Source organism: Manihot esculenta, chromosome 17 (genome assembly GCF_001659605.2).
Source record: "Manihot esculenta cultivar AM560-2 chromosome 17, M.esculenta_v8, whole genome shotgun sequence".
In the NCBI taxonomy this organism is placed as follows: Eukaryota; Viridiplantae; Streptophyta; class Magnoliopsida; order Malpighiales; family Euphorbiaceae; genus Manihot; species Manihot esculenta.
In genome coordinates, this window is record NC_035177.2 from 30,607,794 (window position 1) to 30,632,035 (window position 24,242).

At 40.6% G+C, this 24,242-nt stretch overlaps 2 protein-coding genes and 1 pseudogene across 2 annotated transcripts; 1 reads left to right on the forward strand and 2 right to left on the reverse strand.

The window, feature by feature from the left end:
- LOC110604355 (wiskott-Aldrich syndrome protein family member 2) lies at window positions 1–1,431 on the reverse strand. The gene has a single exon (XM_021742488.1). It carries the CDS (start codon window positions 1,299–1,301, stop codon window positions 330–332), a length of 972 nt encoding a protein of 323 aa, XP_021598180.1. The 5' UTR covers window positions 1,302–1,431; the 3' UTR covers window positions 1–329.
- Window positions 1,432–4,636: 3,205 nt separating this feature from the next.
- LOC110604456 (mediator of RNA polymerase II transcription subunit 32) lies at window positions 4,637–7,716 on the forward strand. Its single transcript, XM_021742625.2, has 3 exons — window positions 4,637–4,735; window positions 5,244–5,752; window positions 7,320–7,716. Exon 2 carries the CDS (start codon window positions 5,309–5,311, stop codon window positions 5,747–5,749), a length of 441 nt encoding a protein of 146 aa, XP_021598317.1. The 5' UTR covers window positions 4,637–4,735; window positions 5,244–5,308; the 3' UTR covers window positions 5,750–5,752; window positions 7,320–7,716.
- A 6,656-nt stretch (window positions 7,717–14,372) lies between these two features.
- Window positions 14,373–24,242, reverse strand: part of LOC110604939 — a 41,955-nt pseudogene continuing 32,085 nt past the window's right edge.

Genomic DNA, 24,242 nt, shown 5'->3' on the forward strand with positions numbered 1-24,242 from the left:
ATTCCATGTATAGTAAAAAGCTGAGAATCATTATATCTTTGGAAAAACATCAAACACCTGGAGTTCTTGTAAGACTCTCTACTAAAAATGGTATAAAGGCTACCCATTACATTTCTTTATAAGGATGAAAAATCTTTCCAGTTAAAAGAGAAAATAAAAGACAAGATTCACTTGGAAACCCCATTTTCATGTTGTCAAGTGAAAAGATTAACTGAAAAGAATAAACCCAAGACCTCTCCATTTTCTACGACTGAGATCAAAAGAAATTCTAATGAATCCACTGAACTCCCCTTGAATACTACTCTTCACTTCTGCGATCCTCTCTTGTTTCAGCGACCAAAAGGGCCATTAGGAACAAGCTGTTTGCACAATTCAAGATAAGTAAGATAAAGTACGCGATCCTTAGCCCCAGTTCGATGATTCTTTGTGTGCTTGCAGAAATACTTCAACTGCTCAAGAGTACAACAACCCAGCATCTCACCCAGAAACAAAAACAGCCAATTAATCGATTTCTTCTTCTCAGAAATGAGTGGCTTTACGCTCTCTTTTTGCCCGCAATATTTGCAAGCAGGCAAGATCGAACTCATCCAATGATTCGGAGCCCTATCATGCATAGAGTTCTTGTTTTCAAGAATATATTTCCCCACTTGATCAAACTTCTCTTTCAGATCATAACTTTCCTCGTACTGCTTCTCACATCTCTTGCATTGGACTGCACCAGTAATGGTTTCAATCTTTCTTGCCTGCAAGGAATCCAGGGTATGCACGGTAGCCCGATGATTCGTAGCCCAAGGGAAAGGTGGAGGGATATTTTCGCTCTTGCCATCGCGTGGAGCCTGAGAAGGATTACGTCGAGCACGAGGAATGCGAGAGGGGCCTACAGTGGAAGCCTCTTGCCGCTGCAAAGAAGGGGAAATAGCAGCAGCATCAGCAGCAGCGTGAGATGAAGGCTCACAAGGAGGCGCCATGTGAGGAGTAGTTGCTCCTGCAAAAAGGGCATGTGAGCGAAGAAGGGTTGGATTAGGGGACTGGGTTTCTGCAGGGGTTGGGATTTGAAGCATCAGTTGTGGGATTTCTTGATGTGGAGGTATCAGTTGAGGTGATGGAGAAGAAGACAATGGCGGACTAGGAGAGCTTCTTCTGGGTCTTAAAGAAAGATCAAGATCAATTTCACGTCTCCTTTTAGAAATAAAACCATGAAGCTCTTCAAAATCAGGCGGGCTGCTGGTGGACATTTTGGTGTTATTTCTTTTCAGAGAGATTTCTTGGTCCATTGGCTTCATGTCTTCTTGGTTATTCATGGCGCTTAGGGCTTCAGAGAATGAAACTGGAAGGAGATATATTAGGGCTTTAGAGCATGAAACTGATAAGAACGATATTAGTGGAAATTGAAAAGAGATGGGTTAGACTGAAACAGAATTTGGTTGCATTAGAGTCCTTTCAAATTTTGAAATGACTTTTCAGATTCTGTCTCTCTTTTTCTTTTTTCCTTCTCAACTTACTTAAATTCCCCCTATTATTTTTTCTCAATTTTTATTAATAAATATCAAATAAATAAAAGTTTAATATACCATAATTTTTTATCATTAATTTTATTTTTTAAAAAATATTTTCAAATAAATTAAAATATTTTTTAAATGAATCTTGTCTAATGAAGTCTTAAAAACTTAGGGTTTTCATGATTTTAGAACTTGATGAGTATTCCAGGAATTAGGGATAAGGGTATTATCTAATTTTTTGCATTTAACTGTTTTTTTTTAAAACATTTTCTCATAAAAATTTTTTATAAAAAAAATTACTACCTAATTCTTAAAATATCAAAAAATTTATTAGTTAATCTCTTAATTTTAAAAAATATATTAAAACGTTATTCGCATCACCGTTAATTTTATTATTAAATATTTTATTATTTAGTATTTATAATTTTAAAAAATTTATTAATTAATTTTTTAAATATTTAAAAATTTTACTAATTAATATTTATATATTATGAAAATTTAAAATTTTTTTATAATATTTAACGGTTAAAATTAACAGAATATTAATTAGTAGACATCTTAAAAACTAAAAGATTAATCAGTGAATTTTATATAACATAAAAAATAAAAAATAAATTATTTTTATAATATCCAAAAAGCCCTAAACAAAATGTTGTAATTAATAAAGTGAGTATAAATCTCTTAGAATTCTACAATGTCCAAAGTCAAGCAATAGCATGTATTAGAAGCCCTAAATCGCCTCGTACTCCATCACCATAAATTAATTAATGGATCATTATGCTTTAATTATACTAATCGATAAACATGCATTATACTGAAGGAATGGAATAACAATTATTTTTTCTTTCTACCATTGGTTCAACCGGATTTTAAATTCGAAAACTAAAAAATCGATTCCAGTATCCATCAGTTAAAATTCAATATTGATAATAACAATTATATATTTTCAGTATTATATAAAATATAAAGATAAGTTTATATTCCTTCTGTTTTTTATTTGTCCTTGTTGGTATTTTTAAATTTCTAAATAAATGATATTTTATGATTTTAATACTTTTTATAAATATTTTCTTTATTAATTTACCCTTCAATGGGTGGAAGATTTTTAAAACATTAATTGGGTTCATCACATTTATAGAGATATTTTTATTTAAGGGTAATATAGTCTTTTTCATTTCTATTTTTATTAATTATTTTTTTAATTTTGAGTAAAAATTTTAAAAGATTTTTTTATGGAAGTACTTAAGTTCATCATATTTATATAAGCATTTTAACCGAAGAATAATAGTCTTTTTTTATTATTTTTTTGTTAAATTTAATATATTTATTATTATTATTTTTATTTATATTTAAGAACCTATCAATAAAAAACAGAGAAAATATAATTAATATAGTTAACTAAAAGAATAAATTTTATATTGTTTTTATAACTTTATTCTCCACTCATATTATTTTATTGCTAAATAATTCTTATAATTCATCAACTATATTTTTTCAATACATGTTAAATACAGATTTTTAATTAGTATCATATTAGGTCCAATTCAATACTTTTTCACTTTTTTATTATCAATCCGTACCTTTGACACTATTAACTATTTTATTTTGGAGATTTAAATCTGTTTAAAGAGCCAGTAGAAATGTAAATGAACCAAATTGTTCGTGAGTTATTCGAGGTTCGATTTGATAAAAATTCGATTAAACTCGACTCGATTTCTAAACGAACCATAATCGAACTTAATTTTTGGACTCGTTTGGTAAACGAGTCAATCTTGAACTCCTTAGTATTCGACTCGTTAAAACTTGTGAGTTCGGTTCGTTTTTGAGTTTATGAGTAAGTTTGCAAATAGGCTCGTGAACAGTTTTGTTAAATAAGCTGAGATTATTATTATAAGAGAAATAAATTCAAACTCTGCTTATACTTTTATCAGCCAAATCTAGATTTTTTAAAATTCAGCTCTACATAGTTTAATTATACTCTTAAACTTATATATATTTGAATCATTAAGATTTAAAAATTCATTTTTATAAGTGTATAAGTTAATTTGTAGATATATTTATTTAACTAAAATTATTTTAATTTTAAATTTATTAGTTTTAAACTAAATCTCATTATATATATAAATAAATTAAACTACTCGTAAACTATTCGAGACTAAATTCGATAAAAACTTAACTCATCTAAACTCATTTACTAAACGAGTCAAATTTGAACTTCTTAACGGCTCGAGTTTGAAATGAGTAAAACTCGAATTTGACTCGAGTTTTAAAAATTTTAACAAATCAAATTTGAATTTTTCAAAACTCGGCTCGACTCGATTCGTTTACACCCTTAAGAATCGGTGCACCGTTATCCTAGATATTAAATAATATATAATGTTAAAACTTAATTTGACATAAAAAAAACTTATATGTTAAAGAGGAAAATTATATTTCTAATTCTCTTGTTGCTAATTATTGCAAAAATTATAATTTTTAGAATTTATAAATAAAAACAGATGAAAAATGAAACAATATTGTTTAGTAAAGTATTCCATTTCTGTTCCACATATAAAATAAATAAGATATTACTTAATATTTATTTTATTTAAAGCAAAGTAAGATATATTTGCTTTTTGCTAAAAATTTAAACTTCGCAAAACTATTACTCTTGTAATTTTTTTTATGAAGAGTCATTGTTTTTATCTTAATTAAATATATTTTTTCAATTAGAATTCATCATTATACATGTATTTTATCTTAAGCCAAACCCTTTATGCTTCCATTTCTTTCAATTTTCTCTCTCTCTTTATTCTCTCTTTTCTCTTCATAGTCACCCATTCCTCCATTAGATAAATAAGGTTACCGTCCTTTTTTTTTTTTTTTTTTTTCCTGCATTGAATTATAAAATGTTTTTAAAAAAAGTTATTTTTATTTTAATTTATTAATATACTATTTAGTATATTAAAAATGAAATGAATTCATTTTTTAATAATAATTTAGATTATTTAATTTTTAATAGAATAATAAGGATAGATAGCATATTAAAAGACAAAGTAAAATTTATTATTTTTAATTCATATGAAAATGATAATTAAAATATCTGATTCGGCCCATTAAGAATAGTCTTTTTTTATTTAAGCACTGAAATAAGAAAAGAAGGCCCAAATTTATCCACAAGAACGCATACGCAAACACAAAATGAGAGCGCCAGACAATGGAGATTGATCAACTCGATTGATTTAGCTACTGCGAAGGTACGTCTCGCCTGTCATCAACACTGTTCTTCTTTTCCTTTCGTTTTTCGTTTATGGAGCTGTAGGGATTACTTGTATGATAAATTTTGCCCGTCAATTTTGCTGCTTGGGACCGTTTGTATGAATTATTCTGGTGAATTTATGAGCTTTTCATCGCTGTTTTTAGTTCATTAGCTAGGTATTGTTTGTTTGTTAATTCTTTGTCCCAATTTAACTTCCGACATGTTCTCGATCAGAAAGTATCATGTAATCCTTTCTTATTTTTGCTGTATGCCTTGAACTATGCTAAATTATTCCATAAATTTAACAATTTTTTTTTTTATCTATTTATTGGTTTGAAACTGCTGTTTTAATGAAAAACAACAAGAATTTTCAGCAGGAAATTGCTATTGTTCTGAATCGGAATTACAACTCTAATGGGTAACTTTTGTTAATTTGTCGATTTGTTCAATCGGGAACGATGCTTATTAATCATTTTCATATTTCGTCATGTCTTATTATATCTCAGTTCATGTTGTTACTACCAAATCTTAAAAGTTAGCTGTGTTGAGGTGAAGCATAAGTGGGGGAGTGATGGACAACCTTGTAGATTCGCTGAACAATGCATATCAGGAGTTTGTGGCTGCAGCAGCTAATGTGCTTGAGGCCAAAGAGATTGCTGTTGCCCAGAAAACAGCAGCCACTGATGCTGCATTGGAAAACTTTAAGCAGAGGTGGGAGTTGTTTAGGGTGGCCTGTGATCAAGCAGAGGAGTTTGTTGAGTCTGTGAAGCTGAGGATAGGATCAGAGTGTCTGGTGGATGAGGCCACTGGATCTGTGACAGGGAAGTCAGGACAGGCTGGAACAACGGGACTTCCACCCATTAGCGCTGTTCGGTTGGAGCAGATGAGTAAAGCTGTACGATGGCTTGTTATTGAACTGCAGCATGGTTCAGGAGCGGCTGGTGGTGTAGCAGGGCATGCCAACTCCTCGGCTCCTTTTGATGCTCGTTTTTCTGAAGATGCTGCTCAATAAGTGGTCCGATTTTAACAAATTATACCATTGTTTATTTATTTCAAGCTTTGCCTGAACATGCAACACCTCTGAACTTATATATGCATCTGTTGAAACTTTTTGGCATGCGTGTTGCTAAATCTGAAATATTGGTAGTACCATGCATTTCACCAATTAGTCTTACTGATGTGGTGTCAATATATGCTAGATCTTCACTGATCTAGGCCATATAAATTTAAATGGGGCTGGGGCTATTAGAAGTATTATCCAATGTGAATGGGAAATAAGGGAATCAATTTAATTTTCATAATTTTCCTTGTTGGTTCGATGTTTATAAAGAAAAAGAAAGAGAATTGAGAATTGTTTTTATTCTTTGATACACCAGAACTTTGCTACCAAGATAGCTGAGATTTGTAGAGAAATTTTTCCAGGGGAGTTTGTGTACAACATTTAGCATGAGTTATAGGATTGTAATTAAGAACCGTACGTTTCACTTTCCACCATATATGAAAGAAGAGAAAATTAATTTAAAGAAAATATCCTTATTCCCTGGGCTTTCCAGTTTCTACTGCTAGTACTCTCTTTTGGTTTGCTTCTTGCCCTCCATTGACATTTAAATCAAAGATATTGTTAAATTTCCTACTTAGATTATCCATGGCACTATGCATGTAACCTAGTCATGGCCATATGAAACTAGACAAGAAAGACTTAGGGTTTGCATTTTATATTTAAACCTGTTCAAATCTCTTGTACGGCCAAATTATAATGTATTGTCTGGTCTTCCTGCCATAATGTATTGGGCTTTTATATTGTTACCATCAAAAAGCCTTTTCTTCTCCCTGTTAAATTTTCATATTTTTTTATTCACTTTGTAGGGTTTCTACCATAACTTTGTTTGTCTACAAGGTAAAATGTTTGTTGTCAGACATTGTTATTGAATGTATTGATAAGGTCTAATCTAATTGTGAAAAAAACAAAGTATTAAGTAGATTAAAGTGAAGTAACTCTATGAGAATCCCTATGTTTGTATGTTTTTATTTGTTATTTGCAATAAACTACTCCCTTCGTTCCATAATTTTTGTCCATCTTTTCTTTTTTTATTCGTCCCAAAATTATTGTCCACTTTCCTTTTTTACACTATAATAATATATAAATTGATTATTATAACCCTATTTAATTTTATCTTATTTCCAAGAAATTTCTTAAAACATCTCTTAATATTTAATAAAATTTAATATATTTAAGATGAATATTATTGGAAAGTTAATAAAAAAAATTATCTTTCTTAATGTGTGAAATAGTAAAGTGTACAAAAATTATTGGACTTCACATTTTTTTTATGTTTGTCATGCCTTATTACTTTTCTGCTAAAAATGATGCAGGGTACACATTGAATTTTTTACTTCGAAAATCTTACTGGGTGCATCATTCTCAAACCAAATGCAAGTGTGATTTACTTGTCCAATTATAAATATTGCAGCTCAGAGATCTACATGGCAGACACTGTTTATCCAATCTTTGTTTTTATGTTCTGTCAATGTAGTATTTGTATATGAAGGTTCTTATGCCTTTCATGATTTCTGTTGTACAGGTCTTGTATTTCATACAAAGAAAGAATGATCTATATGCAATGCAAAAAAGCAGGTGGCTGCATTATTTTTGTGGACGAACCATGATGTTCAATATTCATAGGGGGGCAAATTTTTTTGGACGTCCACTTGGAAGGTGGTGGTGATGTTGATTTTAGGGGAGAGCTATAGGGACTGATATGATTCTTTTCCTTGCTACGTAAACTCTGCCTAAGCATTTTAATTTGGTTGAGGTGTTGAGAAGAAGTGAATTTTAATGTATGTAGGAACCTGGGAGTAAATCCTTGCAGGTAGAAAATTTGTATTTATTCTGTTTTGCGATGCTGATTGTAAAATACTCGAAATGCTTAATGACATTGTTGGGTGATCTTGAATTAAAATTTGCAGTGTTGTCAAGCCTGACTAGACCTGTTTAACGGGAAATCGGATCATAATCTGTTTAGTTTGATCATCAACCCTTGTTTCGAAAAATAAAGTGGAAAGAGGATTGAACCAGGTGGTAGGCAGGCCTTTCCTGATTTAAACCGGTTGGTCATCCATTCAGCTCAAATCTCTTTGGAGAAAACTTTTCTTTCCTTTTTCTCTGTGTTGTCGGGCTTATTAAGACTCTTTTTTACCAGCTCGCTATAGCTTTTTTTAGCCCCCTTCAGGCAGAGAATGGCTTCTCTCCCTTGACCAATGTGGATTTCTTATCCCTTCGAGATGAGTCGAATATGCACTTTTGGTTTTTGTTTGTAGATGGATTTCTTGCTTGGTAAGAGTTTATTTCGAGGATCTGCTGTGTTATATTTTCTACTTTGCACGGCTATGAATGTGGCTTAGGGTATAAGAGTTCCTCAGCTTCTTGCATGCGATAGCTGTTGATTTCTTCGCACGCGTCTCAGCTTGTCGTAGTCTCATCTTTTGCTTTGCGGAGAGTAGTCATTCCAGCGTGTTTTCATGCTGTGTATGTCGAGGTTTTCAAGCGGCCCCACCAGTTAGATTTTTCTTGTTATTGGGCCAATGGGCCTTGTTTTATCGCTTTGATTTTTGGGCTCTGCTAGCTTTTTTTAACGTTAAGCCTGTTTTGTTACCTTCTATTGGGCCTTTTCCTTGATCGATTAATTGTTGTCTTTAAAAAAAAAAAAAATTCAATCTTGTGGACCAAACAGGTATACAAGCCTTAAAAGTTTAAACCATCCTACTGCTTGTCTATACTCTTCCCACGATATGCATCTACCCGGAGGATAGCAGTAAAAAATATATATTAATTTTTCTTCTTCTATTTCTTTGATTTATATTACATGAAATATTGATATAAGATAATAAATAACTTATAATTCAAAACTATACCAACAAAAATGAGTTTTTTTTTAAAATTTTTATCATATAATTTAAATAATTAATAATACGATCAGATTTATTAGTAGATTAACTTACCTTATTTCTTTATCATTTTTAAGTTAAAAATATTATAAATTTTCTATATATAATGATGTTATAAAATTTTAATATATAAAATTTATTTTTATTGATATAAATAATTTTATCATTATAACATCATTATATAAGGTGTTATTGTGTTAAAGAACATTAAAATGTCGATGATCAGTAATTGGTCCGAGAGGATGATCCTTTTTATTTATTTATTTTAAGATTATTTATTTTTATTTTCATATATAGTTCACCAATTATTACTCAATTTATCGAGTTTTATTGAAATTTTTTTTAAATATAATTGATAATTATCTAATGTATTTTCAGTTATAGTTATAATTTTAAATTCATTACTCCATTTTTACTCTTTTCTGGCTGAGCCGCATTTGAAAACCTTGAAATTTGGCAATTTTTTTCTTTAAAGAAAAAAATGAGAAAGACGAGTCATCATAAGATTTTTTTTTTTTCATATAAAAATTCATGCAAAAGACCCAACAAAAATCTAAAGGTATAATAATAAGGCCAATGAATAGGTGGACAATACAGGGGTTTTTAGGGCCTAAGAAATAGAACACAAATTAACACTTAATCTTAAAAATCAAAGACCCGATAATCCGTAATAGGTTCGAATAAGCACAAAACAAAGATCCCGCTCTCCTCTTTTGTAAGACTTTTGACTGTCATTGATAACTAACAGTTAGCGCCCTCGCTTCAAGAAAGCAACACTGTTTCAATAGAAGGTACAAGTCAAAACAAAATAAATGAAGAATTGAAAGTGAAGTCATGACTAAAACAATAATAGGGTTAGAAAAGCTTTCAAACCGAGGAGAATACTGCAATAGAGAGGTTGAGAAACGCATGCAAATTAACTCAAACGGAGATGATTAGCCATATTGAATCCAGTCGTTGCCTCCGAGCATGAGAGAAGCTTCTAAATCTTAGACAATAGCGATTAGAAGGAAGGATGGTATACTAAAAAATTAGCTCAATGTTTTTTTGAAAAATAAGGATCTAGAAAGTTAGAACCTGCACAAGTAGAAAAAAAAAAATGAAAAAAGATCAAACAAAAGATAGATAAGTCATAAGAAATTATCCCATTTATTAATCTTTATCCATTAAAAAATTAAGAAAAAAATAAAAAAATATTTTTAATGACCGCTGGATTTCCCTACCCCCAATCCTGGGCCTAGATTACGGCCACGGCCCATGAAAGGAAGGCCTGCACGCCCTCTCAAGTAAAACAGGCCCGGATCATTAGATCCCTGAGGCCGGACTCCACCAGATTCTTCCTCATCGAGATCGGCCCAGTCCGTATAACCTCCCCACGGATTCCTTCTCCTCCTGGGTTCAGCGTCCAGCCCAGCTCTCGGCCCAGCCCAGAATCCAGAACGAGACTCGTCGTACAGCCTGGCAGATCCGCTCGAGTGTACGCACGGGGGAGAATCAGAGGCCGTTACGCATGGAGCAGGCGCCTGATATCCTCGTACGCCCATATCTGTATGGCAGAGACGCGTGGTCCAGTCATGGGAGAGCCGTTATACGTCACCAGCCAGCAGGAAGAAAAGGATAAAAGGGATACCCCTCTAGAGAGATAGGCCAAGTTTTATTCTTCAATACAAAAACCCTTGTAAAACCCTATTCTATTGGATCTCAGATCATCAATTGGCGCCGTCTGTGGGAAAACGACGGAGATCTTTTCATCACCGGAGTTTTCACTCTTAACAAAACCCACTGAGATCCACGATGGCTAATCACCAGGAGAGTAACCTTAACGTCCCAAATGACCTAAGCTCTGCCCAAGAGGGGCAACAATTCTCCTTTTCTAGTCCTACGACATTAAACAACCAAACGCCTGTTCCTCTTAATCCCTCGCCAAGTTTAGCAGGGAATACTCCCACTGTTACCCTGTCTAACCAGGATCTTCAAAACATGGCTTTCCAGTTACAAAATACCGCCCACTGGTTGGGGCAGATAATGCAACAGAGAGGCCTCAGCACCCCAGTAAATACACTCCCGGTTGTAGAGGAACCTCAGACCAATGACCCCCGACCTGCACCTGACCGTCTTCAAACCAGCAGCCGCGATACTGGAGAAAGAGGGAGAAGAGCCGGGGAAGAGGAAGGACCGGAGGCCCGAATCCATGCGAGGAGGGCGAGAGAGATGATAGAAAATGAGGAGGTGGATAACTATTCCGCCGAAACAACCGGGTGGACGGGAACTGAAGCAGAGGAGGAGGAGTACCACCTGGAGAAAAAACCCAGCCCGGAAGACGAGAAGGTGGACCAAAAGTTGAAGAGATTGAGAGAACAGCTCTTAGCCGAGCTAGGTAAGAAAGACCAAAGCCAAACCTCTTTGCCTACTTCTTCCCCTTTCTCAAAGTGGATATAGCAAGGGACTGTCCCTAAGAAGTTTATGATGCCATCAATGGCGGCCTATGACGGAGCTGGTAACCCGAGGGAGCACGTCATGAACTATAAGACCTTCATGGAATTGCAAACTCTGTCAGATGCCTTAATGTGTAAAGTGTTTCCAACGACGCTCTCGGGACCAGCGCGGGCGTGGTTCAACAGCCTTGAGGCCGGAAGTATCAGAAGTTTCGGAGACCTAGCCATTCGCTTCATCAGTCGATTCATAGCCGGGGTGCCAGCAGAGAGGAAGACGAGCTACTTGGAGACAGTAAGACAGAGAGGGGGCGAATCACTCAGAGAGTACGTCGCTCGTTTCAATACGGAGGCCCTGCAGATTCCCGAACTCGATAAAGGAAGGGCGGTAGAGGCCATGCAAAAGGGAACGACCTCTGCCGAGTTCTTCGGTTCCTTAAGCAGGAAGCCTCCGACCTCCCTGGCCGAGCTGATGAAGAGAGCGGAGAAGTATATAAGGCAGGATGACGCCTTAGTAACAAGCTGATTTGCCAAAGGGATGACAGGAAAAGAAAAAGCCTCAGAAGAAAGGAGGCCGGAGAAACATGAAAAGAAACACGGCAAGAGGCCTGAGCCGTACAAGCAGGCCTGGGAGCGAAGGGATCAAAGGCCTCCCCCTCCACGGGTCCATGAGCCAAGATTGCTTCCCCCTTGGGTCCCTGAGAAGTTGACTCCACTAAATGCGTCTAGAGCCGAGGTGCTCATGGCTGTCCAGGATAAGGAGTTCCTCCAGTGGCCCAAACCTATGAAGTCGGAAGCAGACCAATGGAATCCTGACAAATATTGTCAATATCATCGGACGCATGGCCACGATACCAACAACTGCTTCCAGTTGATAGCAGAGATCGAGAGGTTGATAAAGAGGGGGCACCTCAAGAACTTTGTGAAGAAATCAGAGGGACAAAGGCCTCAATCCAGTCCGGCGGTTCAGATGCCGAGGAGAACAGGAACTGGACCAGTGAACGATGGATCCAGTGGGACCATCAACATGATTGTTGGAGGAACGGGAGGTCGGATGGGCCGCCGAGGGAAGAAGAGAAATTGGGAGGGAGAGAGCAACAGTACTGAGATCATGCAAATCGTTGACCACTCTCCCATGACCATCACCTTCTCTTCAGAAGATGCCCAGGGTATTCAGATGCTCCATGATGACGCGCTCGTCATTGAAGCCGTCATTCATAATTATCGGGTAAAGAAGGTCTTAGTGGATGACGGGAGTAAAGTCAATTTGCTACCATACCGGGTCTTTCAGCAGATGGGAATTCCGGAAGAACAGTTGGTCCGAGACCAGGCACCAATCAAGGGGATCGGAGGAGTACCGGTGCTCGTAGAAGGGAAGGTGAAGCTGGCTCTCACCTTAGGTGAAGCACCCAGGACTTGCACTCACCACGAGGTATTTTTAGTGGTCAAACTTCCGTTGAGCTATAATGTGATCCTGGGGAGGCCGGCGCTGTTCAACTTCGAAGCTGTCACCAGTATCAGATATTTGGCGCTTAAATTTCCAACAGAAGAAGGAGTGGAAATAGTCCGGGGCAGCCAGGAAGAGGCAAGAGCAGTATACTTAGCCACAGTAGCAGAACCAAGCCCCACTGGAAAAGCTTTTGACTCGGAAGTTCTAGAGGTTCGGGATGAGAAAATAGAGGCCAGGACAGAACCGGTGGGGGAGCTGGAGATCTTCCCTTTATCAGAAGCAGACGAGGTCTTCAGTCTCAACGCCGGCCTCACTGAAGAACAAAAAGTTGAAGTCATGGCCCTGATCCGAGGTCATGCGTCTAGTTTCGCCTGGAAGCCCTCCGACATGCCTGGAATTGACCCTAAGGTAATGACACACAAACTGAACGTACTCCCCGAAGCCAAGCCAGTGAAGCAGAAGAAGAGAGTAGTAGGAAGAGAGAAGCAGCAGGCCACCAAGGAGTTGTGATGACAGACCAACCCTTAAAGAAGATTCTACGCAGGCCGAAAACTTCAGGTCGGATGTTGGCTTGGTCCGTAGAGATCAGCCCTTACTGTCTAGAGTATCGACTTAGGACAGCTATAAAATCTCAAGCCTTGGCTGACTTCATAGCAGAATGCACATTCAACGGGGAGCAGAGAGGATCATCCTCAGGGATAGCAGGAAAGGAACGTGAGGGGGAGCCTCATCCAGAATTTAACAGGAAGTTGTATGTAGACGGAGCATCAGGCACTGAGGGCAGTGGTGCTGGAATAATGCTTAAGGGGCCAGAGAATTTTAAGGTATGTTACGCCTTACGTCTAGAGTTCAAAACCTCGAATAATGTGGCAGAATATGAAGCCCTGATAAATGGGATGTTGGTGGCACTGGAAGTGGGAGTAACCGATCTCGAGATAAACAGCGACTCTCAGCTGGTGATCAACCAAGTAACAGGGATGTATCAGGCTAGAGACCCCATTATGCAGAATTACCTGGCTAAAGTAAAAACTTTAGAAGCCGAGCTCACAAGTCGAGGAGTAACCATCAGATTTCAAAGAATACCCCGAGAGGAAAATGAGGAAGCAGATCTGCTTAGCCGATTATCCAAAGAAGAATTGGAACAGCTTCCCGATGAAGTGTACATACAACATGTCCATATACCTGCTTTTAATAAAACTAACACGATATTGCAGGTGGAACAGAACCCGACTTGGATGACCCCTTACTTAGAATACCTGGAGAAAGGTAAACTCCCCGAGGATAAAGATGAAGCAAAAAAGATAGCAGCTCGTGCCGCTAACTACCAAGCGATAAGGGGGACCTTATACAGAAAAGGAAAGTCCAGTCCGTGGCTCCGATGCGTGAGCCCGGAAGAGGCTACGAAGGTGATGGAAGAAATACATAGAGGCATGTGTGGAGCCCACGAGGGAGGAGGGACATTAGCTAATAAAGTATTCAGGCAAGGGTATTATTGGCCCACTGTTAAAAAAGAAGCAGAAGAGTTCATCCGAAGGTGCGACGTATGCCAGAGATTTGCTAATGCCATCAAAACTCCAGCCACTCCTCAAGCCAGCATATCCAGTCCATGGCCTTTCTCGCAATGGGGAATTGACATCCTGGGACCTTTCCCCAAGATTACGGGGCAGAGGAAATTTGTAGTGGTGGCTGTAGAGTACTTCTCAAAATGGCCAGAGGCGGAAGCAATAGCCACAATTACAGCTCGAAAGATGATAGATTTTGTGTGGGGACATATCATCTGCAGATTTGGTGTACCCAGAATGCTTATTTCAGATAATGGTAGACAGTTTGATTGCAGCACCTTCAGAGCTTTCACAACGAACATGGGTATCTGACATAAATTCTCCTCTGTGGCTCATCCTCAAACTAACGGCCAAACAGAGGTCACCAATAGAGCCATCCTACAAGGATTAAAAAAGCGGCTAGATGGGGCAAAGACAAATTGGGCAGAAGAGCTCAACAGCATCCTGTGGGCACTCCGAACCACCCCTAGAGCACCCACTAAAGAAACGCCCTTTGCACTTGCCTATGGTACAGAGGCCGTAGTCCCAGTTGAGTTGCAGATTCCTACTCATCGAGTCCAATTCGCTAGTGAGAGCACTAACGATGACAAGCTAAGAAGCAACCTGGATGCCCTTGAGGAAATCAGGGAAGAAGCTCAAACCCGAACTGCCGCCTATCAACAACGGGCAGCATGATACTACAACCAAAAGGTCAGAGAAAGAAGCTTGAAAGTGGGAGACCTGGCCTTAAGAAACCTGGAAGCCACAGGAAAAAGGGCGGCAGCTGGTAAGCTAGCACCGACCTGGGAGGGCCCGTTCAAGGTAACAAAAGTAGTCCGGCCAGGAGTATACCGGATTGAAGATATGCAAGGGAACCATGAGCCCCACGCTTGGAATATTCAACACCTAAAGAGGTATTTCCCTTGATATAGTTGTAAAGAAAAACATTGTATTCTGATAAATATGAAGGAAACAAATTGTTTACACAATAAGATTATCTTTATGAATAATACTCCTCCATGACAAAGAAAGAACAGAGCTCGGAGAGACCCCTTGGAGGAACAAGACCTCAGGGAGGTAGGTGTACAGGATCCCCTAGATTTCCTGACACCATGAACCAAACTGAGAAGACGAAGCGACAGTAAGGTCACAGAGCCCGAATCTTGCGCAGGACCTCAGGGAGGTAGGTGTACAGGATCCCCTAGACTTCCTGACACCATGAACCAAACTGAGAAGACAAACAGCCGGTGGGGTCCCGAGGTCACCCCGAAACAAAAAACGACCAGGATCTCGTGAGATCTCCTGGAGCACAAACAGCCTGCGGGGCCCCGAGGTCACCCCGGAACAAAAACGACCAGGATCTCGTGAGATCTCCTGGAGCACAAACAGCCGGCGGGGCCCCGAGGTCACCCCGGAATAAAAAACGACCAGGATCTCGTGAGATCTCCTGGAGCACAAACAGCCGGCGGGGCCCCGAGGTCACCCCGGAACAAAAACGACCAGGATCTCGTGAGATCTCCTGGAGCACAAACAGCCGGCGGGGCCCCGAGGTCACCCCAGAACAAAAACGACCAGGATCTCGTGAGATCTCCTGGAGCACAAACAGCCGGCGAGGCCCCGAGGTCACCCCGGAACAAAAATGGCCAGGATCTCGTGAGATCTCCTGGAGCACAAACAACCGGCGAGGCCCCGAGGCCATCCCGAAAAAATAAAAGAAGACCGGGATCCCCTAAGAACTCCCGGGAAAACAAAGCAAAAACAGCTGATGAAGGCCTTAAGGCCATCCTTAAGCAAAAATTCCCCATATCATATGCAGGGACAATTCATAAAAATACAGCTCCGACCTCACAAAAAGATGAGTCCAAAGGCATCAAAGAAAGGCCAAACTCTGATCTCCCGAAGGAGCTCGGAGCACTATAGCCAAAAGGCACTGAACTTAAAAAGTGATCGCTGACGCTAAGCTGGCTCAGCTTACAAAGAGGTCTAGACAGCAAATAGCCTGGACGATACCCAGGGGTATGAGAAGCATCACAGGCCATAGGTGTAAAAGCCTAAGTGAAGAGTGAAGAGCCGAGCTCTCAGCTCGGATAGAATCACCCAAAAAAAAAAAAAAAAAAAAAAAAACAGGAAGACAAATGAAGCTGAAGGACCGTGCTCATAACTCGAGTCAGTTCGCCATAAATAGACATCCGAGCTCATAACCAAGGAAAAAGGAAAAATTATTTAAAATAAGCCCACACAAACATATACAGAGTTTAAGGATTTACCCCCTCAACACTCATGTAATGAAAGGTTGAGGAGGCAAAGGGGCAACTTGGGAAGAAAGGACCTCAGCTTCATTTCCTGACAAGTCAGAACTAAAAAGGAAGCCCAGCTAAGTACCATTAAAAGGTATGTGATCGGACTTCTCATAAGCTCAGACAATTAGCTGAGAACCGAGCTCATAACTAAAGGCTAGTTTAGTTCGGAAAAAGCTTATACAGTGTAAGTATTACAATTACGAAAAGAAGAGATAAATTCCAAGATATATGAAAAACAATAAGTAATTCAAGTAAAAAGAAATTAAAATTCCATTGAGAGAAATGGCTATTACAATCTATTTATCTGACGAGGTTGAAGGGAAAATAGTCCTTAAGGGACTTACATTTTTAAGAACATCCTCGCCGACACTATTTTTATTTACAATCATATCTGAAGGAAGCCCGGTATCCTTTGGGTCAGATTTCTCAATATCAACAACCGGGGCAATCTCCAACCCTGGGTTAAGGTCTTCCCCTTCAGAATCGGGGTCGCCTTCTTCAGATTCAGGGACTCCCATGTCCTCCCCATCCGGCTCGGATTCTTCTTCAGAAGACACAGCTGACGAGCCTACAACGCGACAATCACCTCTAGGCATAGGGAAATCATCTTCCCCATATAACACCGGCTCGCCATCAGAGTCCACTTCGACCATACGAAGCTTTTCCAGAGGAGTATCAGGAGCATGTCTAGCTTCCCTTATGCCGCGATTGTAGCCAGTTACGTACATGCGGAAGGCTTTCTGAAGAACAGCAGCTTTCATGTCTGCAGAGGCTTTATATTCATCAAGATGTGATTCATAGGCCTCAACTATAAATGCCTTCAACTCAGGGGAATCCTTGTAGTCTTGAAGGTAAGCTTCACAAGCCTGCTCAATCTTTCTTTTCAGCTCCTCCGACTCCTAATACTCCGCTAGACATTTCTCGCGTTCTAGCTGGACTGTGCTTTCAGCGTGTTTCACTACCTCGAGCAGGGCTGAACATTTACGTTCCAAAGTCCTGACTTCATGGTTAAGCTGTTGATGGCGAAGTTGGAATTCCTCCGCCGATGAAGCCAGGTCTCTGATACGTTCAGAACTCGTGCTTAGCTCCTGCTCAAGGACTTCCACCCGAGCTAGGGCTTTCTCTTTCTGAACATTCACCTCATTCAGGTGAACCTGAAGTCCTTCAGAATCAGCCTTTAAGGCTTCATATTGGCGCTGGACCTCATTTCTTTGACTCATAGCCTCGTCTCTTTCCCGAAGAGCCTCCGTCATAGAGGACAACTGCTTTAAAACTCCTTCACAACGAACTTCCACGGCAGCCACCCTCTCATCAGACTCCTTGAAAACCCTGCGAGTACGAGATAACTCTACTTCCAGGGACTTGGTGTGCTCCTCTGTCTCAGTTGCCCTTCCTTCAGCTCTTTTAAGGGCCTCCAACGCAGAATGCAACTCCGCCTGGAGGGATTGGGTATGCTCTCGGGCAGCTAAGAGATTGCTTCTGGCATCGCTGGTGGCAGATATATTGTAATACCCGGCTAGACTCCGGTATCAGAATTCCTATCGTCCGGTGGAATCTCGGATGTCGGAAGCCTCTAGTAGGGTAAAACCATGTTTTTATAAAATATTTTAATGTGTTTTATGTTTTAAGCATGAAAGAAAATGAGTTTTTTTGCATGAAAATAGCATTGGAGGAAAACTCAGGTTCGGCCGCCGAACATGCTTGCGTTGCGGGTGTGCTTTAGGCCCCCGAAAGCTTAAGTGAGGGAAGTCCAGGTTCGGCCACCGAACCTCAAGTTCGGCCGCCGAACATGGCATGCATGCGGAGGCACATTCGGCCCCCGAACGTGGTCTGGCCAGCCACTATAAAAGGGTCCCTTAGCCGAAAACGGGCGAGCTTTTTCCCCATTTTCGGCCAAGGTGAGTCTCCGCCATCCCTCACCCATCTTTGATGTTTTTCCTCTAAATCTTTCAAGATTTTCAGTTGTTTTAACTTTGTTTTGAAGATTTGAGCTTTTGAGCAAAGTTTTGAAGCTTGGAGGTTCAAGAACCCAATCTCTCCCAACTTCGAGTTTAGGTCGTCTCTCTCTCGATCTTCAAGAGGTAAGAGCCGATCTTAAGCTCATTGCATGTTTTAAGTAAGTTTTAAGTAGATCTATGGGTTAGAATGCATGTTTAGGTTATAGTTATGATTATGGGTATAAATGTATGTTCTTGAACAATGTGGATGCTTGATGTGTTGTAGATGGGGTTTATGATGGTTTGAGACCCCTAGGAACATGTATGCTTGTGTTTGTGTGTTGTAGAATAGGTTTGATGCATGTTGGAAAGGTTTGGAGGCAAAATGTGCAAGGGGAGCCGAGTTTCTGCCCTTTGGCAGAAACCAGGTTCGGCAGCCGAAGGACTTTCGGCCGCTGAACATGGCTGGGGAGGCAGCCTTTCGGCTGCCGAAGCTTGCCCCCGAAAGGAGACTTTCGTCTCTGTCTGGCAGTTTCGGCCGCCGAACATGCATGAGTTTCGTCTCTGTCTGGGAGTTTCGGCCGCCGAACCTGCCGCCGAAAGTGCCCTGTCCAGGCCTCCTTTGCATGTTTTTCTATGGTTGATTCATGATGTTTTAGGGGATTTTTGGGGAGTAGTTTATAGTTATGTTCTAGTATGTTTGGTCCCTCATTTGAGTCCACCTGTGTAGGTTCGAACCCGAGGAACCGAGGACCCCAGCAGTGAGTTCAGCTGCTTCGGTGTTGTCAGAGTCAGCCAGAGGTGAGTGGGACTAAACTTAATCCTTTTAAATTGAGAAATTAAATGTTTTATCATGTTTCATGCATCATGATTATGCAATAGGATGATTGCATTAGTTTTCACGAATATGCCGCATTGCATCGATTGTTGTTGATGTGGGTGAATATTGGATGACCCAACTAGTCCATGACAGGAAGACCAGGACCCCATTCTACGGCCTGGCACAGAGTAAGGAAAGACCAGGACCCCATTCTACGGCCTGGCACGGTTATGGGACTCGAAGACCAGGAGCCCAGAGGAGGCCCTGGGGCAATGGTAAGTAATGTATGTATGACAGGAAGACCAGGACCCCATGCTACGGCCTGGCACAGAGTTAGCTTGGACTAATTGGTGACAAGTTCACCCAACCCTTATGTGAATTGTCTGTGTTATGATGCATTTCATTGGAGCATAGTGTTGATATGTTTTATAGTTCTACTCACTGGGCTTTTAGCTCACCCCTCTCCTTTTACCCCTAGGCTTGCAGGTACAGTATAGTGCAGGAGTCCGGATAGAGTAAAGAAGTCATGCTTATGTAATAGCTAGCAATGGACATGATCAAATTGTAATGTAATGTCTTAATCAGTATAGATATGTAATGAGATGATGTTTATGGATGTTAGAGTGTGCTTGACCATAGATTGTTGTTATCCCTTTTTAATTACATGATCGTAGAGATTTTTATGATGTCTATGTAAACCAACTCAGCATATGTTATGTCACCTATTTGAGGGCACTGATGAGATCCCACAGAGGGATCAATGTTATGTTAATGTTTTTGCACAGGTTGAGTTTGGTTGATGTTCATGGAAAGAAAAGTTTTAACTTTTATGTATGTTGTTGATCATGTATGGGATTATACAGGTTTGCAGGCTATATGTCAGGCTTGCTACGGGTCCCGGCGGCCTTAAGCCGATCTTGATCCTAGCGCCGGTAGCGGTCCGATTTTCGGGTCGTTACAGAATGGTATCAGAGCCCTAGGTTCATATGGTCGGACCTAGAGTGTCGGGCTCATAGATATTATAGAAGGTCAAGCACAATAGGAAAGATCATGTCCACTAGGATAGGATGTGGAGTCCTGTCTTGTATGATGATGTGAAATGCCATGATAATATGCATGTGCATTAATGATATGCTATGAAATATGATGTATGTGATGCGGGTTCATGTGTGCCCACATGAACCATATGATGCTAATGTTTGTGCTATGTGCACTGTTTTTCAGAAAACAGGATGAGAGGAACTCGTCGATCAGCAAGATTGACTGGAGTGCCACCTGAGGATGAGGGCACGAGCGCCCGTCCTCCAGCATTGCCTAGGGCAATGTCTAGTAGGTCTAACAGAGAAAGAGCCGTAAGCGACCCTAGAAGGTCTCTGGATATGGGTAGGAGCAGATCAGTGAGGGGAACAGTTCAGGGAGGAATGTCAGAGGACATAGAGGATGATATTGTAATACCCGGCTAGACTTCGGTATCGGAATTCCTATCGTCCGGTGGAATCTCGGATGTCGGAAGCCTCTAGTAGGGTAGAAACATGTTTTTATAAAATGTTTTAAAGCATTTCATGGTTTTAAGTATGAAAATTAAATGAGTTTTGCATGAAAAGTCTTTGGAGGAGAACCCAGGTTCGGCCGCCGAAAGTCAAGTTCGGCCGCCGAACATGCATGCGTTTTGGAGGCACGTTAGGCCCCCGAAAGCATGAGTGAGGGAAGTTCAGGTTCGGCCGCCGAAAGTCAAGTTCGGCCGCCGAACATGACATGCGTGCGGAGGCAAGTTCGGCCCCCGAACGTGGTCTGGCCAGCCACTATAAAAGGGGTACTTAGCCGAAATGGGCGAGCTTTCTCCCATTTTCGGCCACAACTAACTTCCGACCTCCCTCTTCCCAATCTAGTGTTTTTCCTTCAAATCCCCACCATTTTTCTTAAGTTTTAAGCTTGCATTGAAGGTTTTGAACTTTTGAAACAAGTTTTGGAGCTTTGGGAACTCAGGAGCTCATTTTCGTGGATCTCCAAGTTTAGGTCGTCTCCCTCTCGATCTTCAAGAGGTAAGAGCCGATCTTAAGCTCCTTATGTGTTTTAAGTAAGTTTTAAGTTGTTTTATGGGGTAGAATGACATGTATGAGTTTTTAAGCAAATGTTAGGTTTTATGTGATTTGTGAATAATGTGGCTTGCTTGTGTGTTGTAGTTGGGGTTTAAGTTAGTTTGAGGCCCCTAGGAGCTTGTATGCTTGAGTATGCATGTTGTAGAATGGGGTTATGCATGATTGGTTGTATAGGGGGTTGAGATGGGCATGAAGAACCAAGTTTCTGCCCTTTTTGCAGAAACCAGGTTCGGCAGCCGAAGGCACTTTCGGCCGCCGAACCAGCTTGGGAGGCAGCCTTAGGCTGCCGAAGCCTGCCCCCGAAAGTGGGAGTTTCGGCTCTGTCCGAGACTTTCGGCCGCCGAAGGTGCCGCCGAACATGCATGAGTTTCGCCTCTGTCTGGGAGTTTCGGCCGCCGAAGGTGCCGCCGAACTTGCCTGACTTTCGGCTTTGGAGGGACTTCCGGCCGCCGAAGGTGCCGCCGAAAGTGCCCTTCCCAGCCTTTTCTTGCATGTTTTCTAGGGATGTTTTGAGGTGTTTTTAGGAGGTTTTTGGGGGTATGTTTAGAGTTATGTTCTTGTTGTTGGTGCCTCATTTGAGTCCACCTGTGTAGGTTCGGACCCGAGGAACCGAGACCCCCGGTTGTGAGATAGTCGTTCAGAGTCCGTTGTTAAAGCTTCAGTCGCCAGGTGAGTGGAACAACTCCTTAAGTTTAAAGTAAAGTAAATGAATAAATGAATGAATCTGAAAGCATACTCATGCATCATTATGCCATGCAATATTCCAGGATGTTTGCATTAGAAATTCACGAATATGCTGCATTGCATAAATTGATGTTGATGTGGATGGTTGTTGGGTGATCCATAGTCCTCTGATGTTATGTTATGATGATATGTTATGGAAGACCAGCGAGGCCCATTCTACACCCCTGGCACTATGTAAGAGAAAGACCAGCGAGGCCCATTCTACGCCCCTGGCACTTGGAATGTTATGTTATGTTATGTAAGAGAAAGACCAGTGAGGCCCATTCTACGCCCCTGGCACTTGGAATGTTATGTTATGTTATGTAAGAGAAAGATCAGTGAGGCCCATTCTACGCCCCTGGCACTTGGAGATGTTGAGGACTAATGGTGATAATACCATCCTTTATGTGATTAGCTGTGATGTGATGCATTTCATGAAAGCATGAATAAGAAAAAGAAAGAAAAAGTTTAATAATAAAATGAATAATAATATACCTAAAAATGGAGGAACTAAAACAAATGTTCTTAATAATAAAATGAATAATAATAAACATAAAAAGGGTGAAACTATATCACATGTTTTTATCTTTCTGCTCGCTGGGCTTTTTAGCTCACCCCCTCTCCCCTAACCCCAGTCTTGCAGGTGCAGAGTAGATAGAGAAGTCAGCAGAGTAAGAGAAGTCTATGTAATAGCCTAGTGGTGGACATGGTTTATTTGTAATGTAAAAGTATGTTATGTAATGTAACGAAAGTTTAGAATGTGCTTGACTGAAGTTTGTTTTAATCCCTTGTGTATATGATCCTAAATGTTTTTATGATGTTTATGTTATCTAAGCCTAACATATGTTATGTTACCCATTGGGGTATTTGATGAGGACTCCAATGAGGGGTTTATGATATGTTATGTATGCACAGGTTAGGCCTGGAAAGAAAAGTTTTAATTTTTATGGATGTTGTTGATCATGTATGGGATTAAACAGGTTCACAGGATGTATGTTTGGCTTGCTACGGGTTCTGGCGGCCTTAAGCCGACCTGAATCCTAGCGCCGATAGCGGTCCGGTTTCCGGGGCGTTACAGAGTGGTATCAGAGCCTGGTTCATATGGTCGGACCTAGAGTGTCGGGCTCATAGATGTGATAGAAAGGTCAAGCACAATAGGAAATCATGTCCACTAGGATAGGATGTAGAGTCCTGTCTTGCATGAAAGTATGATATGCCATGTTATGAGATATGTATGTGATGAGGGTTCATGTGTTTCCACATGAACCATTTGATGCTAATGTTTTGTTATCTGTGCTGTTTTTCAGTAAACAGAATGCGAGGAACTCGTCGATCGGCTAGATTGACTAGAGTACCACCGGAGGATGAGGGCATGAGCGCCCGTCCTCCAGCATTGCCAAGGGCAATGTCAAGCAGGTCCAACAGGGACAGAGCAGTGAGGGACCCTAGAAGGTCCTTGGATCTGGGTAGAAGCAGATCAGTAAGGGGTACAGTTCAGGAAAGAATGTCAGTTGATGGAGAAGAAGAGATGGATGTGGAGCAGAGGAGGGACGGTAACCTTGGTGTAAGCATGCCAAAAGAGGGCATGGGTGAGTCTCAGGGAGGCACGCAGGCCTCGGGGTTTGTTCCACCACCCCAGTACCCACCTTTTTCACCATACCACGGGTATTCGATGGGAGGTACATCGGATTACCCCAGTTTTAATCCTTACCCTTCTCACATGCCATACCCACCTTTCTACCCACAGTACCCACAGTACCCTATGTACCCACCTCCATCCTTCCATCCAGGCACGGCAAACCCTATCCCAGGGGATGCCGCACCTCCACCACCAGCAGAAGCCGCAGTTACAGAAACCCAAAGACCTCAACCTACCTCATCTGGAGGGAGCAAGGCCAAGATGACCGACTATATGAAGTTGGGTGCTCCCCAGTTTGATACCGGTGATGATCCGTTTGTGTACCTGGAGAAGGTCAAAACAATTACAGATGAGATAGGGGCTGATGATAGTAGAGCCATTCAGATGGCTGGTTTCACTCTGAAATGCAAGAAGGCACGAGAGTGGTTCAAGAACTATGTGAAACCAAGGGTGGACAGTCTTTCATGGGAGGAGTTTGCGAATGAGTTCGCAGGATGGGCTTTCCCTGACAGTTCCAGGGAGCTGAAGGTGATTGAGTTTGAACAGCTGAAGCAGACAGACGAGATGGGTGTCGATGAGTACACCGATAGATTCTTAGAGTTGTTGCCGTTTGCTGGGC